This window comes from Talpa europaea (genome assembly GCF_964194135.1).
Source record: "Talpa europaea genome assembly, chromosome: 6".
NCBI lineage: Eukaryota > Metazoa > Chordata > Mammalia > Eulipotyphla > Talpidae > Talpa > Talpa europaea.
Window position 1 is genome coordinate 63,264,559 of NC_140072.1, and position 16,851 is coordinate 63,281,409.

General features: G+C 35.7%; 1 protein-coding gene across 1 annotated transcript in view; it reads left to right on the forward strand.

Moving 5' to 3' along the window:
- Positions 1–16,851, forward strand: part of WDPCP (WD repeat containing planar cell polarity effector) — a gene marked incomplete at both ends in the record, with an annotated part of 230,571 nt that overhangs the window by 204,588 nt on the left and 9,132 nt on the right. The window contains one exon of the mRNA XM_084234852.1: positions 9,870–9,985. Coding sequence (XP_084090978.1) covers positions 9,870–9,985 — 116 coding nt within the window. The remainder of the gene's footprint in view (positions 1–9,869; positions 9,986–16,851) is intronic.

Below are 16,851 nucleotides of genomic sequence, written 5' to 3' on the forward strand. Positions count from 1 at the left end.
GTAGATTTGTCTTTCAGTTTCATTGATCTATATATCTATTCTTACCACCAAGTGTCTAGGATGCCACTATTTACATAATAGATCACAATATCATAAACATAGCAGGAAAAAGATGAACAGTTCCACAGAGCTAATTCAAAGAAAAACAAAACACAGGAATTTAGGAAAATTCATCCCCAACCAAAAGCAACCATGAGGTAGAAACAGTCTATGTAACAATACTCCAAGCAAGATCAAATACAAACAATAGGTACATGGAAAGTCACTCAAAATTAGAAAGAAAAAAACAAAAGGGGGAGGTTGGAGTTCCGTAAACTAAAGAACAAAAAGGAAGAAAAAGATGGTATTAACTCAGAAATGAAAAATAAATTAGAAAGTTCCCAAATGAAAATAAACTCAAATTTAAAATATAACAAAAGGCATTAAAATGGTAGAAAACAAGAAAATAAAAAAGAAATAATTTTTTTTAAAGATTATTTATTTATACAAGCACTGGGTACAGTCAGAAGTGCAGGAGGGTGAGAGAATTCACCAGAGCCAGAGCAGGGAGCAGAACAGGCAGACTGACGAGGTTCACCGCTGACGGGAGCAGCGGGCGCCAGGAGAGGTCTGCGCACCATGTGGGACCCTCCTCCGGTGGCCGGGGAGCAGCCGGGGATCGAACCAGCGCTGCAGAAGCTGCGGGCAGCTTTGCAACCCAGTACTCAACTGCTGCGCCACGGGGGAGGCCCGAAATAAAGAATTTTTTGCAAATTGCATGTTTATCTTTTTTGAATGCTGAGTAATATTCCATTGTGTATGTGGACCACATCTTCTTGATCCAGTCATCTATTTTTGGGCATTTGGGTTGTTTCCAAAGCTTAGCTATTGTAAATATTGCAGCAACATGGATGGCGCTGGAAGGGATCATGCTCAGCGTAATAAGCCAGAAAGAAAAAGAAAAATACCAGATGGTCTCACTCATAGCAGGAATCTAGAAAACTTAAATAAGAGACCAGGAAAAAGAATAACTGTAAGAAAGTAAAAATCAAAATCAACAAACTATGAACCAGAGACACTCTATGGGGGGTGGAGGGTGGGGAAGGGAGGGATTGGGGTCAAAATAAGGGGGTTGCAATTGTATGGGGAATATAAAAATAAAATTTAAATTTAAAAAAATAAAATAAAATAAAAAGAAATAAAGAATTTTTTAAAGTCAGAAGAAATGGATTGGGAGATAAGGCAATGAAGCAAATTTATTTGTACAGTTTGATTTTTTAGAAGAAAAAAACAGTGGAATGGCATTCATATTTAAAATATTAATATTTACAATCCAGTAAAATGTTTTAGAAATAAGTTTCTTAGAAAAAAGGCTCGGGAGTGTATATTGAAAGGTCATGCCACACACCTGAGGAAACAATTGGGCCCTAAACCATATCCCTAACAAAACTCAGATTTCAATAATTAATTTTTAAATCTTCAAGACCTCCTGGTAAAAAGAGCAAATAACTTACAAATGCAAAAGAATTAAACTTAAATCTGCCTTTTCAAAAATAAAATACAAGGCAAGGCAAGGCAGAAGTGCAACTGTAGTTTTTTAAAATTTAGTGAAATAAATTATGAACCAATGATTTTATATCTAAGTAAGTGCTTCTTCAAGCACCCACACTAAAAATAACTGGTTTTCATGAACCCCTCTTGAGGGAAGTAAACTGTTTCATTTCATCCGACCACGAGATGACTCAGAACTACAGCAAATGTACTGATTTTGAATGTTTTAATTCATATAGAGAGGACAAAAGTGGGGTGTGGTGAAACAAATATGGAAGACTTGTATACAAATATTTTATTCTGTGATTAAGTAGGAGTGGTACAACTAAAGATGGGAGAACAGAGTAAAAGAAATAGAATAAGCTCACTGATGCATACAAGCAATAAGGGATCAAATAATAATTCACTGAGAAGAGAATAATTTACTAAGATGACAATAAAGGTGTTAGAAAAGATATCAGAATACAAAGGTAGCCACTAAAATAAACTAAAACCTTCCTATAGGGCCTCCCTGGCGGAGCAGCAGTTGAGCACTGGGTTGCGAAGCTGCCAGCAGCTTCTGCAGCGCCGGTTCAATCCGCAGCCACCAGGGCAAGGGTCCCACATGGCGCGCAGACCTCTCCTGCTGCCCGCTGCTCCCCTCAGCAGTGTACTTCGGTCCTTCTGCCTGCTCTGCTCCCCACGGTAGCTCTGGTGAATTCTCTCACCCTCCCGGCTTCTGACTGTACCCAGTGCTTGTATAAATAAATAAATAAATCTTTAAAACCTTTCTATATACCGTTAAAAAAAGAGCGCAAAAGTAGCATATACATACCTCAGAAAGAAATATAATAAATGTAACCAAATACACATAATTATAAATATTCAGCCTTGAAACCTAGAATATTTGTCATTATCTATTAATATAAATACCTCATCTGTTAAAAGAAAAAGAATGTCAATTTACTCACAAACCAAAATCAAGCTATGTACCATAATATATGAGAGATACATTTAAAATAAGTTAATTCAGAATAGCTAAAAATAAAGAGATGGGAAAAGATATTCTAAGCAAATGAAAATAAGAAACCAATAGTAGAAATCTTGACTGAAGAGAGAATAGAATTCATGTTCAAAGTTTTATATATGACCAGAAATGCTAACATTCCAATTTTACAAAAATTAAACATATATGTGTATCAAATAACACAGAAACCATCTCTATATAGGAAAAATCTAAAAGAAATGCAAGAAAACATAGCCAACTAATAATAGGAAACTTTAATTATTCTTATTACAAAGTAAATTAAGTAAGCGAAACATAAGGGAAAAGGATACCTAAAATAAGATAATCGGTAATAGTGACATTATGGATATTTATTCTATACTATCATAACAGAGAATAAAATTTCTTCCCAAGAACCCTGGGTATATTCACAAAAATTGAGCATGTGTTAAGTGACAAAAAGATATCACTAAACTTCTTAAGAAAAAACTACTACCAAGAAGCCCGATAGCAATGCAAATGTGCAGAGTTGCACACAGTAGGTCACTGCTCTCCTGAGAATTAACTTATTTTAAATGTATCTCTAGTATATTATGGTACATAGCTTAATTTTGGTTTGTGAGTAATTTGTGGGTAAATCATTCAGGTTTGTATTGGAAAATAAGAATCACATAGATAAGAAACAAGGAAAATTATATAATCAAAGCCATTTAATTAACAGTAAATACTAGGAATATTACCAAAAACTGTTGATCAGAATAATCCTCACTGAGAAGGCAGTATTTGAGTTAAAACCCAGATGACAAGAAAACATCAATGACAAGGAATCATCTATGTGATATATGCAATAACAGCATTTGAGGGAAAGGAAACTGCACATGCAAAGGCCCTATAGTGGAACCAAGTTTGAGTGGTTTGAATAACAAAGCAAATATAGCTAAATTGTAAAAGGGGACTGAGGATAATAGTATTTAGGGCCTTTACAGGCATTCTAAGGTGTATGTTCCTTGTTCTAATTGCAATGAGAAACCATTATAGGATATTAGAATACACAGTAGGCAGAATAATTGTCTCCCAAAGATGTCCACATCCAAATCCCTGGAATTTGCACATGTGTGTGTGTGTATATATATATAGTGTGTGTGTGTGTAATTAAGTTTCAGATGGGATTAAGGTTGCTAAATCATCTGACTTTAAAATAGGGTAATTATGCATTACTAAGAGAGACTTAATGTACTTCTTAAATGTGGGGAAGAGTCGTTAAATGTCCATGGAATATTACTCAGCATTCAAAAAAGATAAACACATGCAATTTGCAGCAACATGGATGGCGCTGGAAGGGATCATGCTCAGCGAAATAAGCCAAAAAGAAAAAGAAAAATACCGGATGGTCTCACTCATAGCAGGAATCTAGAAAACTTAAATAAGGGACTAGGAAAATGAATAACTATAAGAAAGTGAAAATCAAAAGCAACAAAAAACTATGAACCAGAGACACTTTTTGGGGGGTGGGGGCCGGGAGGGGAAGGATTGGGGTCAGAATGGGGATTTGCAATTGTATGGGGGAATATAAAAATAAAATTTATTATTTAAAAAAAAATGTGGATGGAAGGGAGAAGCAGAAGAGTCAGAGTGTTCTACTGTGAGAAGGACTCAACCTGCCATTGCTAACTTTGAAAATGGAAAGGGAGCGGGGTGGGTGATCCAAGGAATACATGTGGCTTCTAGAATCTCAAAAAGGTAAGGAAACAGACCCTCCAGAAAGGAATGTAACTTGTTTAATTCACTAATTTGTTACAACAGCAAGGAAAAATTGACACAAAGTTTTAGAAGTTCATTTTCAATACTGATAGATCACTTTGATCAGTCTAACTTGACAGTCTAATTTGACATTGGAAAGTTATGATGCGTATTCTCTTTTTGCATTTCACCAACTGAATGCTGGGGCTTAAGACTAAATCTGAAACATCAGAATTTCATTTGGGGGGAGTTTAGTTACTAAAAGATACTTAAAGTTTTTGTTTTAATTCTCATTCAATGGACACGGCAAATTTAATCAAAGACAAGAGCAAAGAGAAAGTCTTTCAATAATAGTTTCAATAATAGGAAACAGAAAGGGAGAGACACTAAGATGACAATGTAGCCCATGGCTGAGGCTCACTACAAATGTGCCTGCTTTTGCTTATTATTGTATCCACAATATCCAACCCAGTACCAGCCACACAGTCAATATTTAACATATATTCCATCCATGAATAAATGAACGATCCACAAAATATCAGCCTCCTAATTTTAATCCTCTTCATCACTATTTACATCCTTCACACACTTTCAGGTCATTAAACACAATTTTAATTTCTGGATAGCCTTTGGGAAAATTAATAAACTGGATTTGTTTAAATATAATGCAGAAACCAACTGTAAATAGAAAAAAAATTTATAGGCCAGAGTTCATAAATTTATTAATTAGCATGTAAACTGTAGGAAGGTAGAGATGTTTACATCTTTTCTCTTTTGTTATTGACTGATGCATCATCCAGGACTTAGCAGAGTGCCTGGCATATAACTGTTGCTTAATAAACATTTATTGAATAAATATTTTTATAATACAAAAATATCTAGTAGTAAGTGTAGACATTTTAGAAACACAAAGGAATCAAGCAATTCCAAATTTAAACAGTTACTACTACTAGGTTATAAATAAGTTTTATAAAAATCACCACTACGTGAATTGAGTGACACTTTACATGTCATTAATACTAGTATTCAAATAGTTAGTTTTCATACTTTTGAAGTGGCTAAGATGACCATGATTTAAATGGTTGGTTTTTCATATTTTTTGAACTGGCAATTAAAAAATTACACAACTCAAAGAAAAACAGTGCAGATGGGGGGTGGGAATCCGACACAGTGAGAAGGGCAATGATAAATTAAATAAATGATCTTAGGACTAAACTAAAAAATGCTTAACTTTAGACTTTGTACTTCCTTATACTAAATATATCTCAAATAAGTCAACTTCTCTGGTTGCCTTAATTTTACTACTCAAATTAGATTATTCCCCCCCCTTTGAGATCTAACACTATTATAGAGCAAATATTGTACAGCAAATTTATCTACTTGATACTATTATAAATTAGTTGCAATACTGTTTAGTTTTCTGAAATTTATTATATCTGAGTTCATACCTAAGAAACTCCAAATGAAATACCACCCTTTCAGGAAATACTGAGTTTTGGCTTGATTTTATTTGATTTATAGCTAGGTAATTTCCTTTAAGATGGAACAACAAAAACAAAATCTATTCAGAATCCTTATGTGTGCCTATAAACAATATAACTGATGAAATTTTTCAGTGTTTACAAAACAAATAAAAATGTCAACAGAATGTCTGGTAGTAGACTTACCAAAAAGAAAAAAACTACAGTCTACAATTCATGAAGATTGGCTCAAAATAAACTGGCCCTGCCAACAGAAAATCTGACAATTATTCTGTTGTCTAATTTGGCTCAGTCTAAGTTGACCTTGTTTATTCATCTCAGTCTTTTAATTCTTGCTAACTTGGCATAAAAGGAGAACATATGGCATATGTCTAGGAAGTCCATTTCTGCATCTTAAACTGAAGTAAATGAAGAATATACTGAGCACTTTAAGATAGCTTGATGTATATTAAATAAATCTGGTTAAATTCATATTATTCCCACTAGACTTTTTATGCTGTTGCCTATAAAATTAGAAACTACATAGAGACATCTTTTTTTAAGTTTCAGTATATGATGAAGACTGGCCAATTTTAAATGTTTCCAAAGACAGACAATCATAAACACTTAAAACATAAAAATGAAAAAATATCACCAATTTGGTAACTCTACAGATTTTTGATGAATCTGTTTAAGAGAGCTGACCAAGATAATGGGAAAACAACAAAAAGAATATTTCCCTTTTTTTTTTTTTTACCAGCTTAATCTAGTCTCCAGTGGCAATATCTACTGTCTTCTGATTTTACATGATATACAATAGCTAAGCTATGGAAACAACCCAAATGCCCAAAAATAGATGACTGGATCGAGACGTGGTACATATACACAATGGATATTACTCAGCAATCAAAAAAGATAAACACATGCAGTTTGCAGCAACATGGATGGAGCTAGAAGGGATCATGCTCAGCGAAATAAGTCAAAAAGAAAAAGAAAAATACCGGATGGTCTCACTCATAGCAGGAATTTAGAAAACCTAAATAAGGGACCAGGAAAAAGACTAATTAATACAAAGTAAAAATCAAAATCAACAAGCAACTATAAACCAGAGACACACTGGGCGGGGGGGAGAGGAAGGATTAGGGTCAAAATAAGGGGGGGGTTGCAATTGTATGGGGAATATAACCAAAATGAAAATGCATACATTGTGCAAAAAAGAAAAATGATGTAAGAATTATATAAAATAAAATATTTTTAAAAATTTCATACAATTCTAATCAAAAACACAAAAGACTTATAGATATAGACAAGCTGTTTCAAAATGCAAGAAACTAGAATAGCAAAAACAATTTTGGAAAAAGGAAAAAATTGTTGGGAGGAATTACATGTGATCTAAGATTTTTTACTAAAGCAGGAGTTGGCAAATATTTTTTGTGAAGAGCCTACTGGTTAGGTTTTGCAGGTCCTACAGTCGCTCTCATAGCTACTTAAGTCTGCCACTGTAGCAAAAAAGCAGCCATTGGCAACATGTATGTAATTAAATGTGGGTATGTGCCAATAAAAACTTATTTACAAAAATTGACATGGGGTCTCTTTGGTGGTACAGGGGTTAAAGTCTCAGCAGTATCAAGCTATTGCCAGCCACTGAGGCCTGAGTTCAATCCTCGGCCAGGGAGGTGACCCACGTGGCACAGCAGGCCTCTCCTGTCTTGCCTCCTGCTCCCCTCAGCAGTGCATTTCAGTAGATCCTCCTGTTCTTCTCCCCACTCTGTCTCTGGTAAATCCTCTCACCCCCCGCACCTCTGACCTACACCCCAGTTTAAATATGCATAAATAAAAATCAATCTTTTAAAAAAAATGACATAGCGCAGGCATGACCTGTGGATTGTGGCCTGCCATTTCCTGCTCTAAAGTAATACTAAACAAGAAATTATGTATTAGCAAAAAGATATAGATTAATGAAGCAGATAGAGACCCCAGAAATAGATCCATGCAAATATGCCCAACTGATTTCTGACAAAAGATAATTCAATGGGAAAAGAGTAGTCTTTTCAACAAATAATATTGGAATGACTGGATATCTATGTGTAAAAACAAAGTGATCCAAACTAAACCTTCAAACTTTTCTAAAATTAACTCAAAATGGATCATAGATCTAAATGTAAAACTATAAAGCATTTAGGAGAAAAACCTCAAAAGTAAACCTTCATGATCTTGGATTAATCAAAGAATGCTTAAATCTTACACTAAAAATACATAATCCACAAAATAAAAAAAAAACTGATAAATTAGACTTCATCACCTTTTGTTCTTCAATATTTTTCCTTACGAGAAAATATTTGCAAATCACATAACAGACAAAAGATTTGTACCAAGAACGTATAAAGCACTTTTTAAACTTGATTACAGGGCTTCCTTGGTGGCACAGGGGTTAAAGAGTGCTATGAAGGGCCTCCCTGGTGGCGCAAGGGGTTGGGCACTGCACTATGAAGCAATCTGCAGCCTCTGCAGCACGAGTTCGATCCCCAGCCGGCCAGAAAGAAACCCACATGGCGAGGCAGACAGCTCCTGTGTGTGAGCCCACTGCTCCCCTCGGCAGTGTATTTTGGTCTGTCTGCCTGTTCTGCTCCCCACTCTGTCTCTGGTGAATCCTCTCACCCACCCCCCGCATCTCTGGCCTGCACCCCAGCTCTTGTATGCATAAATAAATAAATCTTAAAAAAAAATAGCGCTATCAAGCAATTGGCATGAGTTCGATCCCTGGCCAGGGAGCTACCCACATGGCGCAGCGGACTGCTCCTGTCTCACCTGCTGCTCCCTCTACTTCAGTAGATCTGCCTGTTCTGCTCCCCACTCTGTCTCTGATGAATCCCCTCACCCCCACATCTCTTGCCTGTACCCCAGTTCTTGTATGCATAAATAAAATCTTTAAAAATAAACAAATAAATAAAATTCAATTGCAATTTTCATACATTTCTGGTGAGACTACAAAATGGTACAACCACCCTGGGAAAGCAGTTCAGCAGTAATTACAGTTGTATACCAACTATGAGTCAGCAATCCTATTTACAACAAATGAAAACTTACGTTTACATACAAATTTGTACATGAATGTTTACAGCTGTTTTATTTATAACTGCAAAAACCTAGGGTCTGTGGGGATAATCCTTCAATAGATGACTCAACAAAGTGGCACATCTGTACAATGGGATACTACTCAGCAATGAAAAGTAAACCACTGATGCACATAATATCTTGGATCAATATCAAAGATGATTATACTTAGTGACAGATGCCAGTCACAAAAGTTTGTATTGTATGATTCCCATTAAATGGCATTCTTGAAGTCAAAACTGTACTATGGAGAGTCAATTAGTGGTTGCCATGAGTTACTAGAAGGGGGGGCTGTGACAAGTATGAGTGAGTTTGTTGGCATGATGAAATATTTTATATTCTGATTGTGGTAGTAATTACATGACTCTATTTACTTGTCATAATTCATAGAACCTATAGCTTAAAAGACCATTTTAACATATAATAACTAATATAGTAAAAATTTTAAAACTAAAAAATGTTATCACAGTGAAAGAGAATTATGTAAAACTTTATAAGGCACTATTACCTCAGCTTTATTTTTTTTTTAAGATGCATAAAATAAGTATAAGAGCTAACTAACCAGATGAGAACTTTGGATATTTTAGTTAGGTTTAATATCCTTTTTGTGTGTATTCCGAGTTTTTCTGCACTAATAGGGTTTATATTTAAAATTAGGAAAATAAAGTTTACTGAATGGAAAATTTCTACCTTACATTGTAATTTTTATAATTCATAGGTAACTAAAGCATCACATTTTATTTGCATGATTACTTCTTTTGAAAACTGTACATGTAAGATATTTGTATATTAAAGTGAATTTAACTGCTCTTTAAAATGTCAACATTTAATGCTAGAAAAGTAAAAGTAGTTGTCAATGTTTTTATTAACATTATGGTATTTGATTATATTACTGAAAGGTTCCAGAGGAATTAATTACATTTTTTAAAACCTCAAACTTTGAAAATATTCAAAACTTTAAAATATGTAACTTATAACTTAACCCTATACCTTTCTTTTCAATCCCTTTTTCCATAAAAAAAAAAATACAACAATTATAGGCAAGTATTTGACAGAAAGAGTGAACTTGGAAAAAACATTTCTACTGCACCTTTGATGGCTAAGACCTACAATGAAGAAGGCAACGATATCCACGGTGATACCCAAAATATCCAAGGTATAACATAAAACAATTTTATGGCTGACAAGAGCTTTTCATAAATGAAAAAAATGAATTAAAAAAAGAAAACCCAGGACATTTCTAGTTGGTGTATTATTAGACTGCTCTGATTGGTATAATGTAAAATACCAAGTCACCTGATTGTAACAAAGGATTAATTTTAATGAGCATATATATGCTAAATGTATATGGTGCTACAACACATATATGTGCAATGTATATGCTAAAACACATAGTTATCTCAATAAAAATAAATTAATAAAAAAGAGAAACTTTTAATGGTTCTTCCCTTCTTTCTTTATAGAAATCACACTATGGTATGATACCAGGAATCAAGGTATCTGTCTCTCCGTAGACTATCTTGCTTTGGTTCATTTTTAAAATTTACAATCCAACATGGATCAATACCATTGTAAAAATGAATTAAAAACAAAAATTTAAGTGAAAAAAATAAAACATAATTATCCAGGGCCTCCCTGGTGGTGCGTAGTGCTGTGGTTAAGCACAGCACTATGAAGCTATCCACAGCCTCTGCAGCATGAGTTCGATCCCAAGCCAGCCAGGGAGCTACCCACATGGCACAGCAAACCTCTCCTGTCTCACCCGCTGCTCCTCAGTGTGTATTTCAGTCAGTCTGCCTGTTTTGTTCCCCACTCTGTCTCTGGTGAATCCTCTCCCACCGGCCCCCAACCTCTGGCCTGTACCCCAGTTCTTGTATGCATAAATAAATGAATCTTTTGGAAAAAAAATCCAAGGAGGTTCCATTTCAAAATGGTGAAGTAAGAGGATACTAAACGCACCTCCTTCTTTGGACATACCAGCTCTACAGATATATATGGAACAATTCCCTCTGGGGAAAAAAAACAACTTTAAAATAGCTGAGCAACTCTAACACATTGGACAAATGAGGAAAAAACCACAATGAAGCAGGAAGGAGAGGCTGAGACACAATCTTACCATAAAACCCATCCCCAGCATGGTTATCCATTATTAGGAGGGGCTGTGGGGATAATCCTTCAATAGACGACTAAACAAAGTAGCACATCTATACAATGGGATACTACTCAGCAATGAAAAGTAAACTACTGATACACATAATATCTTGGATCAATATCAAAGATGATTATACTTAGTGACAGATGCCAGTCACAAAAGTTTGTAAAAAAACCTCATGTAAGGCACTCCAACCTCAAGATCTGCACCTAAGAGGTGACCCCCCACAAAAAAGATCTAGTTTTGATCTTTGTGTTGGGGCTTGTGTTGACAAAATCCATAAGGCTGTAGCAAACTGAAAGTGCACATTCTCACAAACTCACCCATCCCAGGGGCAAATGCAGAAGTAGCGGATTCATACCAGACTTTATGTGAAAGAGGCTTATTTGCTAATTTTACAATGTTGTGCTGATGGGCAGACACTTCATTTAACTTAGATCTAGGGGCATGATGGAATACTGTCTAGGGACAAAGACTGGCAGGCAATCCCCTGCTCCGGCCAGCAGGCACCACCCTTTTTCTTCTTCTTCTTTTTTTTTAAAAGATTTATTTAATTATGCATTCAAGAACAGGGTACAGGCCAGAGGCGCAGGCAGTAAGAGGACACACCAGAGAGAGTGGGGAACAGAACAGGCAAACTGACTGAAATACACTGCTGAGGGGAGCAAGTGAGAAGAAGTCTGCTGTACCATGTGGGTTGCTCCCTGACCAGAATATAAACCAGAAAGAGTTTATATTCTTGTATGGTAGCCTGTTTTTGCAGTTGCCACCAAGGGACACCTTTATATCACCTGGTTCTAGTATGCAGCAAGCTTAAGCTTGTGGTTCCCACAGTACTGTAACCAGTAAAAAACCAGTCCTTAAAGAGCTACCATCTACAAGGCAAGCAAGAGACATCAGACCCAGTACTTCTGTGAAACAGGCCTATTAGCTTATCATTATAGCCACAACCTGAGGGGCAAAAATTTAATTAAACACACATCTAAAAGATGACTGTAATCCTTTCTAGAGATTTTGGATGGCAGGCACTATCTACATACTCTCCCTCTGCTGTACTCCACAACACCAGTATCTCCCAGAGGGGAGAGCTCTTACATGTGTCTGGTGCCCCAGTTTTTACATCTACTGTCACACCAAAATACACTATAATTAAAATGTCAAAAGTTACAAAGAAAGAATCTTAAATAAGCAGCAAGGAAGAAAATAATTTGCTATGTAAAAAGGAATTCCCATCAGACTATCAGAGATTTTTCAGCATAAATTTATAAGCCAGAAGTGAGTGGCATGATATATTCAAAGTGCTCAGAGAAAACCATTTCCAAACAAGAAAACACTACCCAGCAAAGTTATCATACAGAACTAAAGGAAACTCAAACTCTGGGAAGCCATTTCCAGATAGGCAAAAGCTAAAGGAATTTGTCACCACTAAATCAGTGTTAAACAAATTGTTAAGGGACCACTTGAAGCTGAAATGAGATGGTGCAAATTAATAACAAGAAAATGTGCAAGTATAAACTGCACTAATATATAAAAAAAAGTGGACAGATCATTTACAAAGCTAGTATGAAGGTTAAAGATGAAAGTAAAAACTATTGTTACTATAGTTATGGGATACATAAGATAAAAAGATATAGAACTATGACATAAAAACAATAAAACATGGAGAGGAGAATAAAATACGTAGAGCGTTAGAATGCATTCAAATTTTTATTAATTAAAAGTAGACTATTATAGTCTCATGGTAACTATAAATCAAAAACTCAGTACATACATAAAAGAAAAAGAGAAAGAAACAAACACACCGCTAAAGAAAGTCATCAACCCATAAAGAGAACAGGTGAAGAAAAAAAGGAACCAAGGAACTACAAAACTGAGAACAATTACCAAAATAGCAATAAGGTCATATCAGTATTTATCTTAAATATAAATTAACTAAATTCTGAATCAGTTAAAAAGACCCATCTAAATTTTGCTTATAAGAAACTCAGTTCAGGGACTCCCTGGTGGTGCAGAGGGTTAAGCCACAATGTGTAAAGCTATCTGCAGCTGCCACAGCATGAGTTTGATCCCTGCCCAGGGAGCTACCCACATGCACAACAGACCTCTTCTGACTCGCCCTCTGCTCCCCTCAGCAGTGTATTTCAGTCAATCCACCTGTTCTGCTCCTCACTCTGTTGCTGGTGGATCCTCTCACCCCCCTACATCTCTGGCCTGTGCCCCAGTTCTTGTATGCATGCATGAATAAATCTTTAAAAAAAAAAACCTCAGTTCAAATGCAAGCATCAACAGACTGAAAGTGAAAGGATGGAAAAATACATTAACGAAAATGGAAACCAAAAGATATCTGTTAGCAAGTTTATGGAAAGTTGTGGAAATCTATATTTATATCAGACAAAATTGACTTTAAAACAAAGACTGCAATAAGAGACAAAGAAGGGCATTCCAGAATGACAAAGGGGTGAATTCAACAAAAGAATATAACATTTGTAAATATTTTAGCACCCAACCTAAAACTGAATATATAAAGCAAATATTAACAGACCTAAAGAGTAAAACAAACAGCAGTACAATAACAGTAGGGAACTTTAATGCCCCACTGACATCAATGGGCAGATCACTCTGACAAAAAATAAAATTGATTGTAAATGACACACTAGACCAGATGATTTTAACAGATATATAAAGAACATTCCATTCAAAAACACATTCCTCCCTAGTGTATATGAGCCATTCTCTAGGGTTGATCATATGTTAGGCCACAAAACGAGCCTTAATAAATTTAAGGAGACTGAACTCGGGACTCCCTGATGGCACAAGGGGTTAAGACACAATCTATGAAGCTATCCATAGCCACTGCAGCATGACTTCGATCCCTGACCAGGGAGCTATCCACATGGCGCAGCAGACCTCTCCTGACTCGCCCACTGCTCCCCTCAGCAATGTATTTCAGTCAATCCACCTGTTCTCTTCCCTGCTCTGTCTCTAGTGAATCCTCTTATCCCCACCCACACTTCTGGCCTGTACCCCAGTTCTTGTATGCATAAATAAATAAATCTTTAAAAAAAAAAGACTGAACTCATATAAAGTATATTTTCCTAACACAAAGATATGAAACTAGTAATCAATTACAAGAAGAAAACTGGAAACTTCACAAATATATGAAGAGTAAACAACAGTAAAAAACAGTCAAAGAGAAATCAAAAAGTACCTTGACACAAATGAAAATAGAAATACAACATACCAAAAACTATAGAATGCATGAGATACATCTCAGAAACATCTTTTAAGACTCATCCCTGGAAGCAAAGAAAATGAAGGAAAAGATAGACAGCTGGAACTATGTCAAACTAAAAACTTCTGTACAGCAAGAGACAATAACCAAAGTGAAGAGACACCCTACAGATTGGGAAAAAATATTTACACTCCACACAACTGATAAGCAACTTATATCAAAGAGCTTACACAACTCAACAAAAATAAAGAATCCAGTCAAACATTGGGCAGAAAAGCTAAAAAGACACTTCTCCAAAGAAGAAATGCAGATGAACAATAGCCACATGAAAAAATGCTCAATTGTCATATATAATCAGGGAAATGCAAATCAAAACCACAATGAAAAACCACCTCATACCAGTAAGAATGGCCCACATTAAAAAAACTGACAACAAATGCTGGTGATGATGTAGAGAAAAAGGAACGCTTTTACGTTGCTGGTGGGAATGCAAACCTGTCCAACCACTATGAAAAGCTGTGTGGAGGTTCCTCAAAGCACTAAAAATGGAGCTTCCATATGACCCAGCAATTTCACTCCTAGGAATCTACCCAAATGGCACAAATACATTAATTCAAAATGAACCCTGCACCCCTGTGTTCATTGCAGCACTATTTATAATAGCTAAGCTATGGAAACAACCCAAATGCCCAAAAATAGATGACTGGATCAAGAAGATGTGGTATCACAATGGAATACTATTCAGCAATCAAAAAGATAAACTCATGCCATTCACAGCAACACAGATGAAGCTGGAAGGAATTATGCTCAGTGAAATAAGTCAGAAGGAAAAAGAAAAATATTATTGTTTTCACTTATTGGAGGAATATAGGGAAACTGAACAAGGGGTCAGGGAAAAAATAAATAGTAAAAAAAAACTATGGGGGCTTCCCCGGTGGCGCAGCGGTTGAGCGCTGGGTTGCAAAGCTGTCCGCAGCCTCTGCAGCGCCGGTTCGATCCCCGGCTGCTCCCCGGCCACCGGAGGAGGGTCCCACATGGCGCGCAGACCTCTCCTGCCGCCCGCTGCTCCCCTCAGCAGTGTACTTCGGTCCTTCTGCCTGCTCTGCTCCCCGCTCTGGCTCTGGTGAATTCTCTCACCCTCCCGCGCTTCTGACTGTACCCAGCGCATGTATAAACAAGCAAACAAACAAACAAACAAATAAATAAATAAATAAATGCCTCTTTTAAAAAAAAAAAACACTTTAAAAAAAAAAAACTATGGGATGCAATAAAAGCCATTCTAAGAGAAATGTTCCTAGTGAATGAATGCCTACATCAAGAAACTAACAAACAAAAATATCTAAAACAACTTAACTTTAAACTTCCAGAAAATAGAAAACAGAACAAATGAAACCACTGTTAGTATAATGAAGGAATTAACAAAGGTCAGAGCTGAAATTCCAGTGACAAGTATAAATCCACAGCATCTCAGGAGCCACGCGTTAATACCTGACCACAATATTTATTTTATTTTTATTACCAGTGCATGCTCATGATATCAAAATAAAATAAAATTGCACTTCAAATTTCACATTTTTAAGGCACGGTGAAAGTGGTTTGCTTTGCTATCAAATTAGATAGCAAAGTTTTGTGTTGTTATGCAATGATACATTAGCTAAGCTCAAAAGACGCCAATATATATAATACCAGACAGACAAAGGACCTATCATAAGCAAACAGCGGTCATAAAAACTGGAATTTTTTAAATGGAGTCTCATAATCAAATCTCTTCATAAAAATAAAAACTGACATGAGGTTGTGTCTTGTTTGTTAGCCAAGCAAGGACAGCCTTTTACTGAAGCTGAGCTAATTATCAATAAAATGAAATCATGTTTGATTATAGAACCTGAAAAAAATGTGCCCAGAGAAAATAAACCTTTCTCAGACTATTGGTCAATGGCCAGTACAGTTGCTTAAAAAGTTGAGGGCATTGACAGTAACATGAATAGATTTTAAAAGTCAAGGAAAATGAATTCAAGTAGCTTTCTTTGGTCAACAGATACTATGATACTGTTCAACTGCTGACTCTATTTGAGGAATCAGTGCCAAATGAAGTGTCTACAGAATTAGTCTCTACAAATAGTTTGTGTGAAACAGCTTCAGGCAAGAATATTTTCAAAGAAATTAAGAAAAACACTAATTCAGCACAACCTAAAGTGGATTCTACAAAATGTATTACAACTGATGGCATGCAGAGGACAAAAAGACAAATTTACAAAGTTTGTAAATATTTAAGCTGTTTAAATCTTATGATTATTCCCTGAATTTATTAATCATCAGCAGATAACTAGCAGAAAGCAATTGATTCTATGATGTGTTACTGAACCAGTGTGGTCAAAGGTGAACCTTAGTCACTCTTGTGGATTTAACCATCAACAATTTCTTGAATTTCATCAAACATAGAAGTTGCATAAAACTTCTCAACACAAATCCCCAGGTAACCACCACTAAACAATCAGAATTGGCACTTAGAGTAAATTTATTTAACCATACAAATGTTAAGATATCACTTTAAAAACAAAAGGAATCATACAGGCAGAGTTTACTCATTTGATTTTAGTACATATACTAGCCACACGTGCATTATAAGAATAACTGG